Source organism: Macrobrachium nipponense, chromosome 27 (assembly GCF_015104395.2).
Source record: "Macrobrachium nipponense isolate FS-2020 chromosome 27, ASM1510439v2, whole genome shotgun sequence".
Lineage (NCBI taxonomy): Eukaryota > Metazoa > Arthropoda > Malacostraca > Decapoda > Palaemonidae > Macrobrachium > Macrobrachium nipponense.
Window position 1 is genome coordinate 17,712,728 of NC_087216.1, and position 19,705 is coordinate 17,732,432.

A 19,705-nucleotide genomic window follows, 5' to 3' on the forward strand; every position below is an offset into this window, starting at 1 on the left:
TATATATATATAATATATATATATATTTTATATATAATGTGTTTGTGAACTTTTGATTACTTTTGCAAAGAATTTAACAGTAATCGTCTTTCAATTGCTTCTTTTTTACACACTTATACATCTAGAAAGCAAAGACAGAATATTTCACGAACATCGCATAAAAATGACGACAGTTCGGTTCCGTTTGACAGTCTGTCCAACAGCCTCTCTTGCAGTTCAAGGTTTTGGCTTCTGAGAATGATACTTGCTTATAATTACTCATATTCCCACCAACTACTTCACCCCACATCAACAAGCAGTGTTACTATCTAAGGAAAATAGCTCTGGCCAATTTCTTCATTATTTGGACAATGGTATCCAAAGGCAAATAAGCTATCTTCGGGCACTTTTATTCAGAAGCAGAAATCACCTCCACCCCACCCCACCCCATATACCATTACCACAGCCACACCATAGAATATCAATTACCACGCATTTTCCATAGCTGTCATATCCTCCAGATTTAAAACCCTATAAATATAGGTCTAATTTTTATTTATATTCTTGCAATATTAATAATGGTTAGCAATGTGTTGGAAATAGACACCACCTCAGTCTTTCAAGAAGCATATCCCACTCCCTTCAAGACTGCTGTGATAGGTGGACAAATACTAACCTACTTAGGAATATAGAAAGATTTGAATTAGCGCTTCAAGTAATTTCTCACTAGAGCGAAGTACAATTACGGCTTCTCAAATGATTGAAGTAGCGAAACAGCGGATTCACTGCTTTTTTATGAATTTTTTTCCCTGAAAGATAGCCTACTCCCTTCTAGGTATCTTAGTCCTAGGTTTGATTTATTAAGCGTTCTACAGCCCTGTAACTATTTTTGCGTTCTTGCTTCTTGTTGAAAGCCTAAGATACTAATATATAAAAGCCTAATCATGATAATAAATAAGTAAAGGGAGGAATATCCTCTCTGACATACTCTCTGATGCTGACAATGCGAACGCTTCGCTTAACATTCCTTGGGTATCGTATGAATGAAATATTAGAAACCTAACAATATACAAAGTATCAGATGATCATCAGTTCATTTCTTCTGACAATTCTTGAGATTTCTTTCTCAGGATAGTAATTGTTTAGCTTTTCGGCGGTTGTCTTAGAAGGAATTATTATCAGACCTGGGAAAGAACCGCCATAACTATATGGGTTCCCGTATCATAAGGACTGCTGTTACTGGACTACAACGGAATCATTTCTTGGAAAGATTTTGACGAGGACGACGTCACAGAACAGTGGTTTCTGGAAGATGTACCAGAGCATTCGAAGGTGGTAACTGTTTCATTAAGGAAATTTTAAGACATATTGAATGATGATCTAGAAGAAAAGCCCTTTTTTGTTCGATTTTCGTTTATTCATTCAGTCACCCGCAAAATTTTGTTTACAATAAATAAGACCTAATTGGCACTGAGCGTCGTAGTTCAAGGAAACGGAAGCACATTTTGATCAGTAACTAAATCAGTTTCGGTTCGAGGACAATACAACGGCGATTCCTCTGTTGATATTGCTGTTTGAAAATCCATCGTTGCTAAACCTGTTCGAGTTTGAGGCAAAGTTGCTGAAAGTCGATCCGAAGTTGCGGTTGACGTTTGTGTTGAAGTTATTTGAATTTGAATCAAACTGGTTGAAAGTGGAGCCGAAGGCGTTTGAAGCACCGCCAATTACTCAGCCATCGATAATTCCACCATCAATAATTCCACCGTCTATGATGTTTCCTTGGCTGGAGAAGGTTTGTGTTCCAGAACTTTGTCCACTAGTGAACCCCTGAGACAGGAAGCTCTGTGGGCTATTGAAACTCTGGGTCTGGAAGCTAGGTGAGTTGCTGAATCCTTGGTTCTGGAAATTCTGTGTTCTGCTCAAGCCTTGGTTCTGGAAATTCTGTGAGCTGCTGAATCCTTGGTTCTGGAAATTCTGTGAGCTGCTGAATCCTTGGTTCTGGAAATTCTGTGTTCTGCTCAAGCCTTGGTTCTGGAAATTCTGTGTTCTGCTCAAGCCTTGGTTCTGGAAATTCTGTGAGCTGCTGAATTCTTGGTTCTGGAAATTCTGTGTGCTACCAAAACCTTGGTTCTGGAAACTTGGTGAGCTACTGAAGGCCCGGTTCTGTGAGTTCTGTCTGGTGGAAAAAGGTCGATTCTGGAAGTTGTTTGTTCTGGTGAAGGCTTGATTTCCTGACTGGAAGCTACCAAAACCTGTGTTTGCAGACTGCGACCTCCTTGATCCTTGGTTTCCTGACTGGAAGCTACTGAATCCCCTGTTTCCAGACTGTGACCCACTGAAACCCTGGTTTCCCGATTGGAAGTTGACTGATCCCACATTTCCTCTTTGGAAAGAATTGATGGACAGTTGATTTCTCTGACTTGTGACAATACCTTGGGAAGGCCCTGACTGCAGTAAACTGTTTGTGTAGTAATTGGCGACAGGTTCCCCAGGCTCTTCACTAACAACTGCACGATACCCTGCACCGTCAGCAGAATACCGAGTTACTCTGTGGATGAAAATTATAAAATATATATTAGAAAGAAACGTAGCCTTCTAAAAGCCAGAAAATATTATTTGACATCCAATGGCCTTTTTGAAAAGGCCTGTGCCTCCTCATTTCAGGATATAATGCTGCTGTAATTCCTAGAGCTCTTGTCTTGCAGTTCAGTAAAAGAATTCTTTCATTTTTATGAGCTAATGCTGCTGTAGTCAGTATTTCAATAATGGAGTCAGTGTGAGACTTGAGACTTGAAAGCAAAATGCCAAAGGCCTTAGGAGACTAAGCAGTTATACATTCTCTCACCTGAAGAGCCCATTGGGTTGGCGCCATCTGTATTCACCCTCAGTCGTGCCTGAAGATGTGACGGTCTCTTTGTGCTCCTTTTCGTCCCCAGTCTCAGGAGAACCCACTCCATAAGCAAAGCTATATGGCGTGGGCTGCAGAGAGACAGGAAACAAAATATTATTTCTGTTTGGAAGTAGTTCTTTTGTTTTCTATTGACATCACAGACAGGAACAAAATATTATTTCTGTGTGGAAGTAGTTTTTTCTTTTCTATGTACATCACAGACAGGAACAAAATACTATTTTTGTTTGGAAGTAATTCTTTTGTTTTCTATTGACATCACAGACAGGAACAGAACACAGTATTATTTCTGTTTGGAAGCAGTTTTTTTGTTTTCTATTGACATCACAGACAGGAAAAAAGTATTATTTCTGTTTGGAAGTAGTTCGTTTTTAGTTTTCTATTGACATCACAGACAGAAACAAAATATTATTTCTGTTTGGTAATAGTTTTTTTTAGTTTTCTATTGACATCACAGACTTTTGTTCCTGTCTGTGATGTCAATAGAAAACTAAACTACTTCCAAACAGAAATAATATTTTGTTCCTGTCTCTTCAATTGTGTTTGTGAATCTCGGTCAAAGGATGAAAAAAAGATACTAACCTGACTGCCATCGAAGCCGAACTGAGGAGCCGCAGAGCCCAGGGCTACAGTCCCAATGAGCAACATCAACATTGTGATCTGGAATGAACGATGCACAAATAAGATTACTGGTGATATCGCGTCCTCAAGGAACTTGGAAAAAAAGAAAGTAGCTCTCACCAAGAAAATAATGTATGCTACAGCTTATCCTTAGAAAGGACAGCGGGTGTCCTTTTGGGAACCTGATATTTTGGACTCGGAAAGTTCATCATCTTAAAAGAAAGATTCTATTGGGCATTTCTGTTTGTGGTTTGCATAGAAATTCACTTCAACGATGATCGTACAGGAGTATTTAAGACTTAAGCCTATTAAACCTTTTTAGCAAAAGCTTAGATTAGATTTAATCCAACAATTATCAGCTGAAGATCTATTCAGAAATAATAGCAGACGCTCGAGGGCATATACATATCTGTTTTAATATTGTCTTTACTTGTGAGAAACAGAATGAAATTTATCGGCAAATTTGAAGACCTCACTTACTTTTCATTTTATATTCATGCTGTAGTTTCTCTCACTGTTACTAACATTATTATTATTATTATTATTATTATTATTATTATTATTATTATTATTATTATTATTATTATTATTATTATTATCATCATCTTGTATATATACATATACATGTTTGTGTGTATATATATATATGTGTGTGTGTACGTATATATATGAACTGTACGATAAGTGGTGTTTTTAGAGGAGACAACACCAGCGTGCTGGATGATGGAAATATTAAAAAAGCTACTAATCAAATACTAACAATTTTAGTATAAGTTATTTTCGTCCTTTCTCAAAAAAAAAAAATCAAATTTAAACTATATATCGAATAGATGAAGAAGACAACGAAAGTACTAGAGAAACCAAAACGGAAAAATAAAACGTTAAGAATATTTACCTCCATATCGGTCGGTGTGCTAACCACAATTATCTACGATTCGAATGACGCCCTGAGTCGCGACACTTCTTTATATATACAATAAGCGCTTGACCCTTTCTCCCTCGTACCCCTTTCAGGTGCTCCTCCTCGAAGGTCGTCGGGGACCGGTTGCCTACCCAACGCCCTTGGAAAAACACCAAGAGCCGGTTAATGGGAGCGAAGAAAAGCCGGGTGAAAATGTAAGTGTTTACATAATAAAAATATGGAATGTTAGTCCATATATATAAAAGTCTAAAACTAAAGAGGTCAACCAGATTGCTTGCAGGAATGTGATCAGACTAGAGACGCTAAAGATGACGTATACAATAAGTATGTAGGCTAAGATAACATGCCGTCACCTGTAGTCATTCAATTGTTTATAAACATTAGTCCAAGCTCCCTGCTTGAGACAACTACCCCGACCTATAATTCAAACGGCCTACGTGATCTGTAGCGTGTCTCATTTTGATTGTGTGTTCGTATGAAACTATGTCATTTGTATGTATGTTCATATGTTCGAACTACTGTCTGTTCCTTCATAACTTGTAACAGAGATGTAGAACTGGAGAACAGAGTTAGCTATCGTCATTAGAAGACCTGTACCTCTTTACCTAAGCTTTATCATGTAGAGGAATAGGATTAGCCATCATCATTGGCAGAAGCGATCAAGCTATCGTTATTAGAAGACTTGTACAATCATATCTGATCTTCAGCATGTAAAACTTCAGAAGAATACATATATTTTTATATTTCGTGTTTTCTACAAGAACCTCCTCACCATGAGTTTAACACATCGTCGTAATAACCAACAAGATAATACCGACTTCGTAAGTGATCTACAAACCCCAAGTCACTCCCATGAATATGGAAGTGCAATACCAACCGACTTAGCATAAAATTATCGCAAGTCTAACATTACCTCATAGGGCGCCTTATCATACAGGCACGAGCCCTAATATTGGTGGTCCAGCGTACGCAGACAAGAACTCTACAACGTCCTACGAAGAAAAACCAGAGTAATAATTCATGTATCATAAGAAGTCAACGACGACGGAGGCAGCAGATTCTTCAAGCAACCTAGTATCATCGTTTAGTGAGCGACTTCAGAAAACAATAAGAACTCTTCAACGACGACGAAAGCAACAGATTCTTCAACCAACTTAGTATCATCGTTTAGTGAATAACTTCAAGAAACAAAACCGACGTGTCTTTTTGTTCCTACGGCAAACGCAAGCTTCGTTTCTCTCATTAGAATCATTCAAGAAAACATCGTTAGTGAGCGTTTCCGGCACTTCAAGAAAACAAACCGAACGCGTCTGCAGCATCGGATCTTTCAAGGGCTCGAATCATCGAAACAACACGCACGGGGGAAACTGAAGCCAAACCAGGTCATCCGCTAAATAGAGAAGGAGGACCAAGGCCGTGTGTCGTTATCGGAACACCGTGACTTCCCACAAAAGCAAGCTAAGTACAATTTTTTATTCATTTGGAGTAACTTTGAGTGTTTCCTTTGCAGGTCGAATTTCGTTATTCCTGTGGCTGAAGTTACGATACATTCTTAATCTTACTTTTACAGAAATTATCTACATCATTGAGATTTCGCTACTGCGAGTTTTTATCTTTGAGTGTCTGTTTCCAGAAGTTCTACTGAAATATCATAATCATATACTATGTTAATTTTATCATTTTGGGTGATTATTAATCCCTTACGTAACAAATCATATTAAACAGTGAATATGCGTTTACGCAGTGGACGTCTGTATTTATACAGATGCATGGATAGGGTCGTTAAGCACCGTAGTGATTAGAAAACACACAAAAAAACAAGTGGAACACCCGTACAAATCTATATAAATTAGAGGTAACACTATTTCGGGTCATGACAATAAATGCTCCTTTGCAAAGTCCCGCTCGCAGTTTTTTTAGCCTTGATTGATTTTTTTTTGTTTTAGTTAAATAAAATATCGAACCTCAATGACTCAACTTAACTTTAAAAATATGGCTGGATTGCAAGGAATAATATGTCTGTAAAAACTTTCATCAGGCTAAATGCGCTGACCAGGATCCCTCACTATTTCAAATTTTAGCAAAGAATGAAGTACAAACAGTTAATATTGAATGCAGTAGTGATAACTTGTCTTATTAGTAATCGCTCAGTTCCTAATAGTTCGTCATTCATTGCTTTATACGTAACCAGCAACATAATGCTAAAAAACAAGACAATACGTTGCCGATGGTAATAAAGAGAAGGATCTTAATTATTACAAAAAGAAATAGAAACAGTAGCCCGTTCAGAATCAAACAAGCAAACTCGGTGACTGTGTCACCTAGTCAAGCGGTCAAGGTCAGTCAAAAACTGCCGAAGTGTTCAAAGCATAGCAAATTCCACACAATAAGCGACTCTAGCAGAGTGGGGAAAAGCGATGTTGGTTCATACATGCCAATATCTTTTTGAATTAAAAAGGATTTTTCCTATGAAACACACGACCGTATAAAGTAATCAGAGCAGGTTTTCGTTTTTTTTTTAATACGTAAGTTATTATAAGTAGTGGTGGATAAAGCCCGACTGTACGCGCCCCGTAAAAATTAGAATATCTTGTTTATTCCTTTAGTACACGTAATATCCTGTATTTACGGACTCACCGTCTGTGTTCGAAAGCAAGTTCCCTAATGAGAAGTCCGGATAAGCGAGATTTTACAGATACCTCTATAGTTATAAAAAACATTGATCTGTATCTAGTGTAATTGTAAGATTCATCTAGGGGTATACAAAATATTAACTTACATCCTGCAAAATAAGGCGTGTTTATCAAAGGGAAATCCTATAAACCTTCAAACATATTAAAATCCGTTTGAACAAAAATGAGACAGTTAATCAAATAATAACTTATATAAAGGAACTATACATTTGTCTCATAAATCGTAACATTGTTCAAATGACCCAACAGAATTCTCCACAACCGCAGTCGCACTTTGCACGCAAAATCTCGAGAAGCGTGCACCCTCGAATGTCTTAGTGCGTGTAAAAAGACTTTGCTGGGAAATGAAAGTTTTTAATCCTTCCCGACACTCTGAAATATAACGATTTCCGCGAACAAAGCCCTAGACACGGTTGACTCGCTGCAAACAAGTTAATATAGTAATCCACAAAAACCTATACATATAAATATCGCATTTCTTTTATTGTTGCTAACTTTTAATCCCGCCCAACCAGTCGTGGATGAATCTCTCTGATAATCTATACTAAAGTAATATCAGTAAAGTCATTCAAGCAGAGGTGATTCAGCAGAAATTTTTTTTTATCTTTTACCTGAATACCAGGAAGTTTCTCCACTAGCGAGTGATCTCTGGGAAAAACGGATGTAATTTAACACAAAATACGGTCTAAGGACAAACATAAAGCTATATTCGTACCTTCGTATAGACTCTCACTGCAATTTCAAAATAGAGATAAATGACGAAGTTGAAATATGTTAGTAATAGGAGCCATTAGGAAATCAAATAGCCCATATAATTTTCCCTCAAAACGTCATGCCATAAAAGATCGGACTTGGCGTATCTGCGTAGATTTCTGTCGCTTAAACAAGGAAACGACTCCCGATAGTTTCCAGTGCCATGTAGCGACGACATCTTATCTCTGTTAGGTTAGAATAAATTTTTCACCAGCTTGGACTTACTTTAAAAACTTTTACCAGATACCATTACCTAAGTGATTGTACCTCATACACCGTTTTCAACACACTCAGGGGACATTATCAATTTTTTACGTATGCCTCCGGCTTACGTTGCACCCCAATTACAATATAGTGTTTGGAGACTTTTAGGGGATACCCTACATGCTTATATGGTTGATCTTGTAATCTTTTCTAATACCTTAGAAGTACATTCACGTAAAGTAGAGCTAGTGCTACAGAGACAAAGACAAATAATCTCAGAGTAAAATATCTAAATGTGAGTTTTAAAACCGAACATGTTTATCTAGGTTTTATGTGTCTTGTCAAGGTCTTAAAGGTAAGGTGTCGGCTATTCATAACTTTCCGGTACCTATTAACGTAAAGGGGGGATACAGCACTTTGGCGCTGTAGTGGGTATTACAATCGTATGTAAATATGTAACTCTTCAATCATGACAGCTCCTTTAACAGATCTTACGAAGAAGGGCGTAGATTTATTATGGTCTAAAAAGCATCAACGGGCGTTCGATATCTTAAAAGCGGAATAATGCAGCTTACCTAACTTAAAAATCCCTGATTTAAATAAGGAATTTTTTTTTTTTTTTTTTTTTTTTTTATTGCAACAGACGCCTCAGACCAAGGGGTAAGAGGGATACTACTTCAGCAATATGATAAACAGTTCTTTCCTATAGCTTTTTATTCACGTAAACTAAAGCCCTCTGAAAGTAAATATGCAGTAATAAGCAAGGAAGGGCTAGGTATCTTTAACTCACTAGTACATTTTAAGTTCATAATCTATGGCTATCCTGATAAAGTCCTTACTGAACATGAGTCCTTTACCGAGTTTTTCAAAGGCTTTAATCACAGTCCAAAAGGAACTCGGTGACAAATGATCATTCAGGTCTTTGGAGCCAAGATAAGATATCTACCTGGGAAAGCAAATATCATAGCTGACGCATTATCCCGCAATCCCACACCATACAGCAAAGAACCATTAATTAGACTAAAAGATATAGAAACATCCGTGCCTATTGTTAAACCGTATCTAAACAAGAAAATTCCTTAACCCAAGAGATCGCGACCATTGAATATCTGGGTTGGAGCGCAGAACTGTTACAAACTGAACAAAGCAAGTGTCAACAGTGATAAGCAAAACAATAAACACCAAACAATAAACACTTTGAACGGAAACAAGGTCAGCAGCTAAGCAAAACCAATAAACACTTCGAACGGAAACAGGGTCAGCGGCTAAGCAAACCAATAAACACTTCGAGCAGAAACCCTAAAGCAAAAATATATTTAAAGTATGTGTATCAGAATAATGTAATCAAATGTAATATTATATGTAGGACCGTGACGAGGAAAACCCGAAGAACACAGCAGATGACTAACGACCAGGTAGTAATAATAATCTCTTTCATACCAATCGTCATAAACTGGTTGCATTCCGTCATCCAGGGTTCCCTACTATGTCACAGAAAGCCAAATCACTGTTTTACTGGCCTACAATGCTTACAGATATAAAAAAGCACATAACTAATTGTAACCCGTGTCATGAAAACAAGGGATACACTAAGACACCTGTCAGTTTAGGGGCCTATCCTGTGCCAAATCAATCCTTGAAAGAATATACTTTAGGAATTGATTGTAACAGAGTTACGAGTCTGACAGAGGGAATAAACACTTCTTAGTGTTAATAGTTCCTTGACACGTTATATAGAAGTAATAGCACTAAAAAACAAACACCGCAATTGAGTGCATTAGGAATATTTATGAGTGCTAAATCAGTAAACATGGAATTCAACACATGATAATCTGACTCGGGTGGTGTAAATCAATAATAATCTCCATAACACGTGGTGTGAATTCCTTTCCATTAAGAAAACCAATAATATATTTTATCACCCAGAGTCAATCGGTTTGGTAGAATAAGAGATAAATAAAAAAGTGACAATGTCTTACAAGTACAACTCGTGATATTGGATCCGAACTGGATTATAGCGGTTCTCGCGGTTTTAAATACCTTTATCATTCATATCTCGTATCTGTAGAAATGATACCGCAAGTAGCCTTATACGGTACGCCGCTAGAACACTCTTCCACATATTCAAGCCAACCATTAATTTATCAAATATATATAAAAAAATATATAAATAAATAAATATAAAAAAATAAAATAAATATGGATACAAGTGGAGTCAATATAATACACTCCGTAAGAAGTCGGAAGGGTTACAAATTATAATAAAAAAAGGAATCACGATAAAATCAATAAGCAAAACGGTAACCATAAGGTTGTATTAAATATCCAAATATATATGCGTAAAGATTTGAACTCTAACTTAATGCTTTAGTAATGACAAATAAGCTAAAAGTTCAAACACATATCCAAAACCTACTGACATATTGTCTGTCCCGGTGATTTATATTCGTAGTCAATGAAAAAAAAAAAAATAATAATAATAATTTAAATAAATTAAATAAAATAAAATAAAAGAGATTTTAAAGTCAGGAAGTCTAGAAGTGAAAATGTTATCTATGGAATAATCCTATATGAATCTTATACAGGGCTAATAATATATATAGAATTTGTATGGAAACCTTTTTCATCAGTTTGGATAAGGAATATTTAATTTAACATAATTACAATTATGCAGATTTCCAACATGAAACTAATATATTGTTCAATTTTGGTACTGTTTTTTTTCAGACATTCTTCTCATGTGGGTCGAGTATTAAAAAACAAAAAATTTATCCTAAAGTCGTATTTATTACAGCAAGTAACGTAACTCTTAGCTGGCTGAGAGCAATCTCCTGCCAAGTGACGACGTCATCATTGCCGTATCAGCATTTGTTCCTTTAAACCTCAATAATCTGCTTACACAGGCTTCATCTGTGTGTCGTCTCTGCTTGCAAAACAGATTGACTGGAGAAAGGAATGCTTAGCCCGAACTTCTCATGGGCAAGGCAGACGTTAGGTACAAGTGTCTATCGGTATGCGCAATGCAACTTGAAATCATTTTAAAATTAATAAACAAAATAAGGAAATAGAATTTCTATAACATCAAAATGAATTAATTTTTTTTTCTGAACCTCATAGACATTTAGAAGTATCCAGTCATGGGAAAATGTCGCATTTTCTTGAAAAACCCAAAGTTTATATAGAAATTAGTTACATAGTGGGTTTTTTTTCGTTGCATCTCCTACCTATTAATAAAGTTTTTAAAAATTAACCTCAGAGGATGCGCGCGAGAAAATTGAATATGAAACTTTTGTTAGGGCACATAGGATCAGATTTTATCACAACTTAATTTCAGTTAGCATAGAGAAATACAGAATCCTGATTAATCTTCTCTTTGATTCTCATGTTGCCTGGCAATCTTACAAATAGCTCCGTTTTCCACTTCTTTGTCTAGTAACTTACTACCAGTAATATCGAATTTTCTTTGAGACTCGTAATGATATCTATTTTTTTTTTTTTTTATAATTATGGATATTTTTACAGTCATCATAGACCTGGATAGGTTCACTCATTGTTAATGCCATGGATAAAAAAGTTTGTACAGCGGACTCTTTTGAATTCCAAAATATCAGCGAATTCATGTGGGTTAAGTCTGGTCTAAATGGCTCTCTCCCCTCCCGTATTTGGATGTTGTCTGAATTTACTTTGCCCTTGTGACAAGTATAATTTAACTTGCAGGCTGATTAATGGAACCTGGTTACAGTATCCTGCAGTACGAGAGTTTCACATCGCAACTTCAAAAAATCGTTCGTCGCAGCGGACGACTACAGTCAAGTAACAACCGCCTACAATGTGAAAGGAATTTCATGGACTTCTTCGACCGACACCGTATCTCGTCGTTAATCTCGACCGACACCGTATCTCGTCGTTAATCTCGTTTTAATGCGGAATGCTCCGGCGGCTGTCAGAATCGACTACGAAAGGGACATACTTCCGACAATTACGACCCGAAGGATATTCAACTCTACTTTGCTGGCGAAGGACTCGTGCTGGGGATGTTTTTTTATTCATCGCGAACGTAATCGTGTAGCTTAGGATGCAGAGAATAAGTATGAGCGCAAAAATAGAACGTTGGACCCGCCCAGGCAAATTTTCCCCTTGTTTTAACCCTGTGAAATAGGCCGTTTCATTGGGCTATAGGTGGTTGTCTGGAAACTGTGTAATGGACGAAAAGTTGTTCGAACGCTAGTTAAAAGTGAAGTAGTATAACCTCGGTCATGTATCCTATATATATAAAGTATCATGTATCCTATATATAAATGATCATAAATAAATAACAGAATTGAAATATATTTTTTTGCGTGTACGCACTAGGAATCTATATATAAATGATCATAAATAACGGAATCGAAATATATCTTTGCGTGTACGCAATAGGAATCTATTTAAAGTGCACATATATTAATCATAATTATATGAATCCATATACATATGTATAAACAAATCAGGTAGCCTATAATCAATCTGTTACCTTTTATCTTACCAATATCTGCAGTTATATATGAGTTAGTATATTGATTAATGAATCAGATATATAACATTTAGCATAAAAATCAACGAATCAATCAGCATAAACATTAATAATGTTATCAATTCATATATGAAAATTTTTATCAGTTAAATATGTTTTTATCATATTAATCTTCATTCTATGCAATTATCAGAGTACATTAGTATTTTCTGTAGCATATGTATCTTAATGAGATGAAGTGAAAAAACTGTATCATTATATATCACGTGATCACTATTATTTACCAATATCATTGTTTTATATTTTATTACTTGAATCAATTCATGTACACAATGAATTTTTATTTACTTATATATATATATTCACATAGTGTCTGTATCACACTCCTATAAGTCAAATGCAAGTCAAGTTTGAGTAATATTCAGTAGTTGGTTTTGGTAGCTGACCGAGCTGATGTAAGTGTTTACATAATAAAAATATGGAATGTTAGTCCATATATATAAAAGTCTAAAACTAAAGAGGTCAACCAGATTGCTTGCAGGAATGTGATCAGACTAGAGACGCTAAAGATGACGTATACAATAAGTATGTAGGCTAAGATAACATGCCGTCACCTGTAGTCATTCAATTGTTTATAAACATTAGTCCAAGCTCCCTGCTTGAGACAACTACCCCGACCTATAATTCAAACGGCCTACGTGATCTGTAGCGTGTCTCATTTTGATTGTGTGTTCGTATGAAACTATGTCATTTGTATGTATGTTCATATGTTCGAACTACTGTCTGTTCCTTCATAACTTGTAACAGAGATGTAGAACTGGAGAACAGAGTTAGCTATCGTCATTAGAAGACCTGTACCTCTTTACCTAAGCTTTATCATGTAGAGGAATAGGATTAGCCATCATCATTGGCAGAAGCGATCAAGCTATCGTTATTAGAAGACTTGTACAATCATATCTGATCTTCAGCATGTAAAACTTCAGAAGAATACATATATTTTTATATTTCGTGTTTTCTACAAGAACCTCCTCACCATGAGTTTAACACATCGTCGTAATAACCAACAAGATAATACCGACTTCGTAAGTGATCTACAAACCCCAAGTCACTCCCATGAATATGGAAGTGCAATACCAACCGACTTAGCGTAAAATTATCGCAAGTCTAACATTACCTCATAGGGCGCCTTATCATACAGGCACGAGCCCTAATAAAAAGACTACACCGATAATAAGGAGGCCAGAGAGCGCGCGAGAAAGAGGTATATAATGTGTCTAGTAAGTTGACCTGTTCGCTTTACCCGTATTCTTTTGTTTGCGCGTCATTTTTGTTATATATATATAGTATATACATGAATACATACATACATATATATATATATATATATATATATATATATATATATATATATATATATATATACACACACACACACACACACACACACATATATATATATATATATATATATATATATATATATATATATATATATATATATATATATATATGTATATATATATAAACGTCATGGGTGTGAGATTTCTGTCTGAATCAAACATAACAATAAATATTTAACATTCCATTTAACTTGTTTAGTATTCGTGAACTGTACAGTATATAATATATTATAAAAAAAATTTCAAGTTACGTCGCTAAGCTTCGTTAAGACTTAACTCACATTTTCTTTGAATCATATAACCGAGAAAAAACCAGGGTCACAGTTTTAAATAAACAAAAATAAAACAAATTATAAAAGTTTTCAAGTTACGTCTCCAAGCTTTATTAAGACTTAACTCAAATTTTCTTTGAATTGTATAACCTAAAATAAGCAAGACTCACGGTTTTAAATAAAAAAAAATAAACGAAAAAAAATGTATAAGGCCAATTGTCTACACTAAAATGTTTTTGCATGAAGCAATTTAATATAGTGCTCAGTGTTGGTACCTCGTTGGACAATTTAGGTGGAATTATCTGGACCTTAATCTGATTTCAGTAATTTTTGATTGAGTGATTGATGTAAAAAAATGTACCATGGCGTCACAACAACTTAGGTCATCGACGCCGCTGATTTCGGTAAGAGCAAAGTTAAGTATCCTTTTATCAGTTTATCTGCCCAAGCATTGTAACAGCATCGTTTACATATACAGAATTGCCCAGAGGATCTGATCTCTGTAGCTTTGACTCTATTTTATCACAGAGAGTAACTCACGAAATAACAGGTATAGAAGATTCACATCAACCGTGCATTTGATGTCTAGGCCAGTCCCTTACCATGCTCCTGATTGGCTGTTGATAAGCCAATCACAGGGCTGAAAACTCTCAGTCTCTCTCGAAAGTTCACATGGGTAGGATCTACGCTCCACTTCTCCTGAGGGATACGTCGTTCAGGAGAGGTGGAACATAGATCCTACCTATATGAACTCTCGAGAGAGACTGAGAGTTTCCAGCCCTGTGATTGGCTTATCAACAGCCAATCAGGAGCGTCGTAAGGGACTGGCCTAGACATCAAATGCACGGTTGATGTGAATCTACTATAGTCAACTCTAGAGTTAGTGGCGATTCTGACAGCGGAGTTAGCCGGGAAATTGTAATACTTTTTATCAGAAGGACAAATGGATTCATTGAGTAGTTTCATTACTCAGAGGAAATTCTATTCCTGGTAAAAATATAAAAGGCAAATAAACAACGCATCTACGTGCTTTTATCCACAAGCATTTTTAATCTTCCCTAAGAGAAAACTATTGAGATGGCTGTTTGTCTGTTCATCCGTCCGTACTTTTTCTGTCCACCCTCACATCTTCAAAACTACTGAGGCTAGAGGGCTGCAAATTGGTATGTTGATCATCCACCCTCCAATCATTAAACATACCAAATTGCAGCCCTCTAGCCTCTGTAGTGTTTCTTTTATTTAAGGTTAAAGTTAGCCCTGAACGGTCGTCAGGCAGCGCTATAGGTCCCAACAACACAAGCTACCGCTAGGCCGTGGCTGAAAGTTTCATTGGCTGCGGCTGAGAGTTTCATACAGCGTTATACACTGTACAGAAAAATCCATTACTATACCTTTATTTGCAACGGCTCTGCATCTATCAAATTCAACTATTGAGTGAAAAGACGAATCTTCTGTATGAACCTTAAACCTTATTCCATAATAGACTAGTTTTCTAGATCCTGGAAAACATCCAGTTTATTCGACGACCCGTTCTCTGTTACTTTCCAGTTCGTGTGGAAAGCAGAATTTTCGAGTTTAAGTTACATACAAAATCCATTATTTTTCTAACATTCAACTGTCTTGTAATTGTCATAAACCACTGTCATTTCATGTTAGATGATGCTGACATCTTCCAGCATAATCTTTTTGTTCTTTTCCAGCAAAAAAAAAAAAAAAAAAATGACTCCAAGGGTCTTCGAGGATCGTCATCAGGGAATAATATTTCTTGGGGGTCATTATCTCCATGATTTTTACAGTCTTTTGTTTATGTTTTCACGATAATCCCTAACGGGGTTGTACTAAACACGCCTTTGCATAGGTGGATACATACCGGATTATAACCCTGGGGGTTCACTATCTAGGAAGATCCAAAAATCTTAACAAGTCCACAGAAAATGTATCCACTTTTCAGTGGAACTGAGGACAAAAAGTCCACGTCATTTTCTCCATAATATACTCCATTACTGATGAATAATTAGTTTCAATTATATAAAGACATGCAGTTAAAGACAAAATGTGATTTCGCATTTCATTTAAATGTCATACACTCGGATACAATGCGTTTTAAGTAATATTACAGCGAAATGGAATGATTAGATTCGGTTTTACAGCAAAGCCATCAGGCGATGAATCTGTTTCGGTTCGAGGATAGTACTACGGCCGTCCCGCTGTTGATGTCACCGCCGGTGAAACCTGAGTTGCCAAATCCATTGAAGTTGTTGAAAGAGTCAAAATTACCGTTGAAATTCCTGTTGATGAAGTTGTTCTGATTTGATCCGAATCGGTTGAAACCGGATCCAAAGGTATTCGAAGTGGTACTAGTGACTCCCCCGTCAATAATTCCACCGTTAATGATTCCTCCGTCAATCACGTTTCTTTGGTTCTGGAAACCTCCGTCAATCACGTTTCTCTGATTCTGGAAACCTCCATCAATCAAGTTCCTCTGGTTCTGGAAACTTCCGTCAATTACGTTCCTTTGGCTCTGGAAACCTCCGTCAATTACGTCCCTTTGGTTCTGGAAACCTCCGCCAATCACGTTCCTCTGGTTCTGGAAACCTCCGTCAATCACGTTCCTCTGGTTCTGGAAAACTTGCGAGCCGGAGAACCCTTGATTCTGGAACGATTGACCGTTACCGGAATCACGTGGGAAGATGTTCTGTGGGTTCCTGAAGCCCTGGAACTGGAAGTCCCTAAATTCTTGGTTCTGGAAGTTGGGCGAGTTTGTGAAGCTTTGGTCCTGGAAGTTCTGTGTCCTGGAAATGACGAGGTTTCCAGGCTGGAAGTTGCTGAAGCCCTGGTTATTTGACTGGAAACTGGTGGTAACTGACCCTTGTGATGGTCCTGAGCCTAGGAGGGTGTTGGTGTAGTATGTGGCGACTGGTTCTCCTGCCTCTTCACTAACTACTGCGCGGTATCCTCCGTTGTCAGCGGTGTACCGAGTCACTCTGTGGAATGAGAAGGATTTTGAACACTGGAAGCAATGGTTTCATATACTGTTTTTTTCCCACAGGAGGATAGTGCTGTCAGTGCACCTCCCGCGGTGCGCTGTAAGCATTACTTAATGGTCTTTGCAGCGTCCTTTCGGCCCCTAGCTTCAACCTCTTTCTTTCCTATCCGTACCTCCGTTCATATCCTCTTTCTTCCCCATGACTTTCCACCCTTTCTAACAATTGTTTTCTAGTGCAACTGCGAGGCATTCCTCCTGTTACACCTTTCAACCCTCCTTTTTCGCTTTCAGCGCTGAATGACCTCATAGGTCCAGCGCTTGGCTTTTAGCCTAAAACTTTTATTCCATTCTACTCCATACTGGTTTTAAAAATATTCCTGGTGTAGATGACATTTATACTGCTTTTAAAAACGCATTGAATATAGCATCACAATACAAGAGCTTCCCTCCATTACCTGAAGAGTCCATTAGGCTGGAGCCATCTGTATTCGCCCTCGGTGATTCCTGCAGGAGAGACGCTCTCCTTGTGTTCCTTGACGTCTCCCGTTTCAGGAGAATTGACGCCGTAGGCGAAAGTGTACGGCGTACTAGGCTGATGGATCAGAAGACAGTTAGAGTTGAGATGGGTTCTCAGTCGATAAACTTTATTCAATATCAGTGACTTTTTTTTTTCAAAAAATTGTTTCCTCTTTTATTATATATATTATATATATATATATATCTATATATATATATATATATATATATCTATATCTATCTATATATAATATATACATATATACATATATATACATATATATGTATGATATATATATGTATATATATATATATATATATATATATATATATATATATATATATGAAATATATGAATAATTATCACATCACCGTGATTCATATAAATCATTCGAGCTACAAATGTCCTTTAATATCTAATTCGCTCTACCTCAGAACTGATATATTTTCATATATGTACCGAAGGGGAATTTTTAGTTGATAATAATTTCGTCCCCCTCATGGGATCGAACCAAATCAGGACGGCCTAGTGACGTTATCAAGTCCTGATTTCGTTCCCGTCCACTGGACGGTGGTTCGATCCCATGAGGGGACGAAATTATTATCAACTAAAAATTCCCCTTCGGTACATATATGAAAATATATTAATTCCGAGGTAGAGCGAATTAGATATTAAAGGACATTTGTAGCTCGAATGATATATATAGTATATCTAGTATATATATATATATATATATATGTATATATATATATATCTATATATATATATATATGATATATATATATATATATATATATGTATGTATATATACATATACACACACACAGACACACAGACACACAACACACACACACACACACACACACACACACATATATATATATATATATATATATATATATATATATATATATATATATATATATATATTCAAGTACAGAAAAAAGGACAAATCATGGTGAACTAACCTGATTATTGTTAAAGTCAAATTGCGGGGCAGCCGATATCACAGAAATGGACCCGATAAGAGCTATCAGCATTGACACCTGAAACGAGCGAATAAGATTGAGAGAGAGAGAGAGAGAGAGAGAGAGACACCGTCAAGAAAATCATTGCAAGTATATATGTACCAGGTTATTTTTTAGTTTTACTTTCAGTATCAAGTGTCATAGATCTGATTTGCTTTAATAAAGCAAAATTTCAGTTTAATGATATTTCTATTAAATACAATTGATACCTGTGAATTCATTTGTCTCTAATACTACAAAATCTCATTCCTATCTTATTGCTATTCGAATGGAAGAAAAATCTTATGTGAGTGAATATTTTCATACGTCTATCCATCACTACAAATCGAATTCATATCTTTCTGCTATCCATCAACAATTTATGCGCTTGAATATATTAATATATGTCTCTAATACTGCAAAACCTACTTCCTATCTTACTGTTATTCCAAAGCAAAATAAACATATGTTCATATATGTGTATATATATATATATATATATATATATATATATATACTATATATATATATATAATATATATATACATATATCGGGTACTGGGAGTATATTTACATTCACAGTACCACAAAATCTAATCCCAATCTTTCTGGTATCCATCAACAATTTATGCGCGTGAATATATTCATATGTTTCTAATGCTACAGTCTTTCTGCTAAGTCTAAACAATCCATGGCGTAAACATATAACGAGTGTAATTGTAATAGCCACAATGCCCTCTTAACTTAGCTAATTCTTTGCTCTTTTTTGGATACGCTTGTCACTACAAAGTCTTGTGTTCAACTTCAAAGAATTCAATGCAACGGAGAAGGCTTCTAATCGATTCATTGATACGAATAAAAAAAATCATATTTCAACCGTTTTTACCTTCATGATGGCCGTAGGAGTTATAATCAACCAACTGTTTCGGTCTA

At 36.2% G+C, this 19,705-nt stretch overlaps 2 protein-coding genes across 2 annotated transcripts; both read right to left on the reverse strand.

The window, feature by feature from the left end:
• Window positions 1–1,386: 1,386 nt before the first annotated feature.
• LOC135200555 (prion-like-(Q/N-rich) domain-bearing protein 8) lies at window positions 1,387–4,435 on the reverse strand. Its single transcript, XM_064229192.1, has 4 exons — window positions 4,404–4,435; window positions 3,470–3,547; window positions 2,825–2,958; window positions 1,387–2,527 (listed from the first exon to the last, which is right to left on the reverse strand). The coding sequence occupies exons 1-4, from the start codon at window positions 4,407–4,409 to the stop codon at window positions 1,708–1,710; spliced, it is 1,038 nt and encodes a 345-aa protein (XP_064085262.1). The 5' UTR covers window positions 4,410–4,435; the 3' UTR covers window positions 1,387–1,707.
• An 11,881-nt stretch (window positions 4,436–16,316) lies between these two features.
• Window positions 16,317–19,705, reverse strand: LOC135200556 (putative mediator of RNA polymerase II transcription subunit 26). Its single transcript, XM_064229193.1, has 4 exons — window positions 19,659–19,705; window positions 18,734–18,811; window positions 17,704–17,840; window positions 16,317–17,246 (listed from the first exon to the last, which is right to left on the reverse strand). Exons 1-4 carry the CDS (start codon window positions 19,662–19,664, stop codon window positions 16,421–16,423), a joined length of 1,047 nt encoding a protein of 348 aa, XP_064085263.1. The 5' UTR covers window positions 19,665–19,705; the 3' UTR covers window positions 16,317–16,420.

What these genes read in the sequence shown, in the direction of transcription:
- LOC135200555 (XM_064229192.1), bottom strand. An exon ending in TCGGCTTCGATGGCAGTCAG is followed by an intron (nt 2,959 to 3,469) that starts GTTAGTATCTTT and finishes GTCTCTCTGCAG; the next exon opens with CCCACGCCATATAGCTTTGC. An exon ending in CAACCCAATGGGCTCTTCAG is followed by an intron (nt 2,528 to 2,824) that starts GTGAGAGAATGT and finishes TTTCATCCACAG; the next exon opens with AGTAACTCGGTATTCTGCTG.
- LOC135200556 (XM_064229193.1), bottom strand. An exon ending in TTGACTTTAACAATAATCAG is followed by an intron (nt 17,841 to 18,733) that starts GTTAGTTCACCA and finishes CTGATCCATCAG; the next exon opens with CCTAGTACGCCGTACACTTT. An exon ending in CAGCCTAATGGACTCTTCAG is followed by an intron (nt 17,247 to 17,703) that starts GTAATGGAGGGA and finishes CTCATTCCACAG; the next exon opens with AGTGACTCGGTACACCGCTG.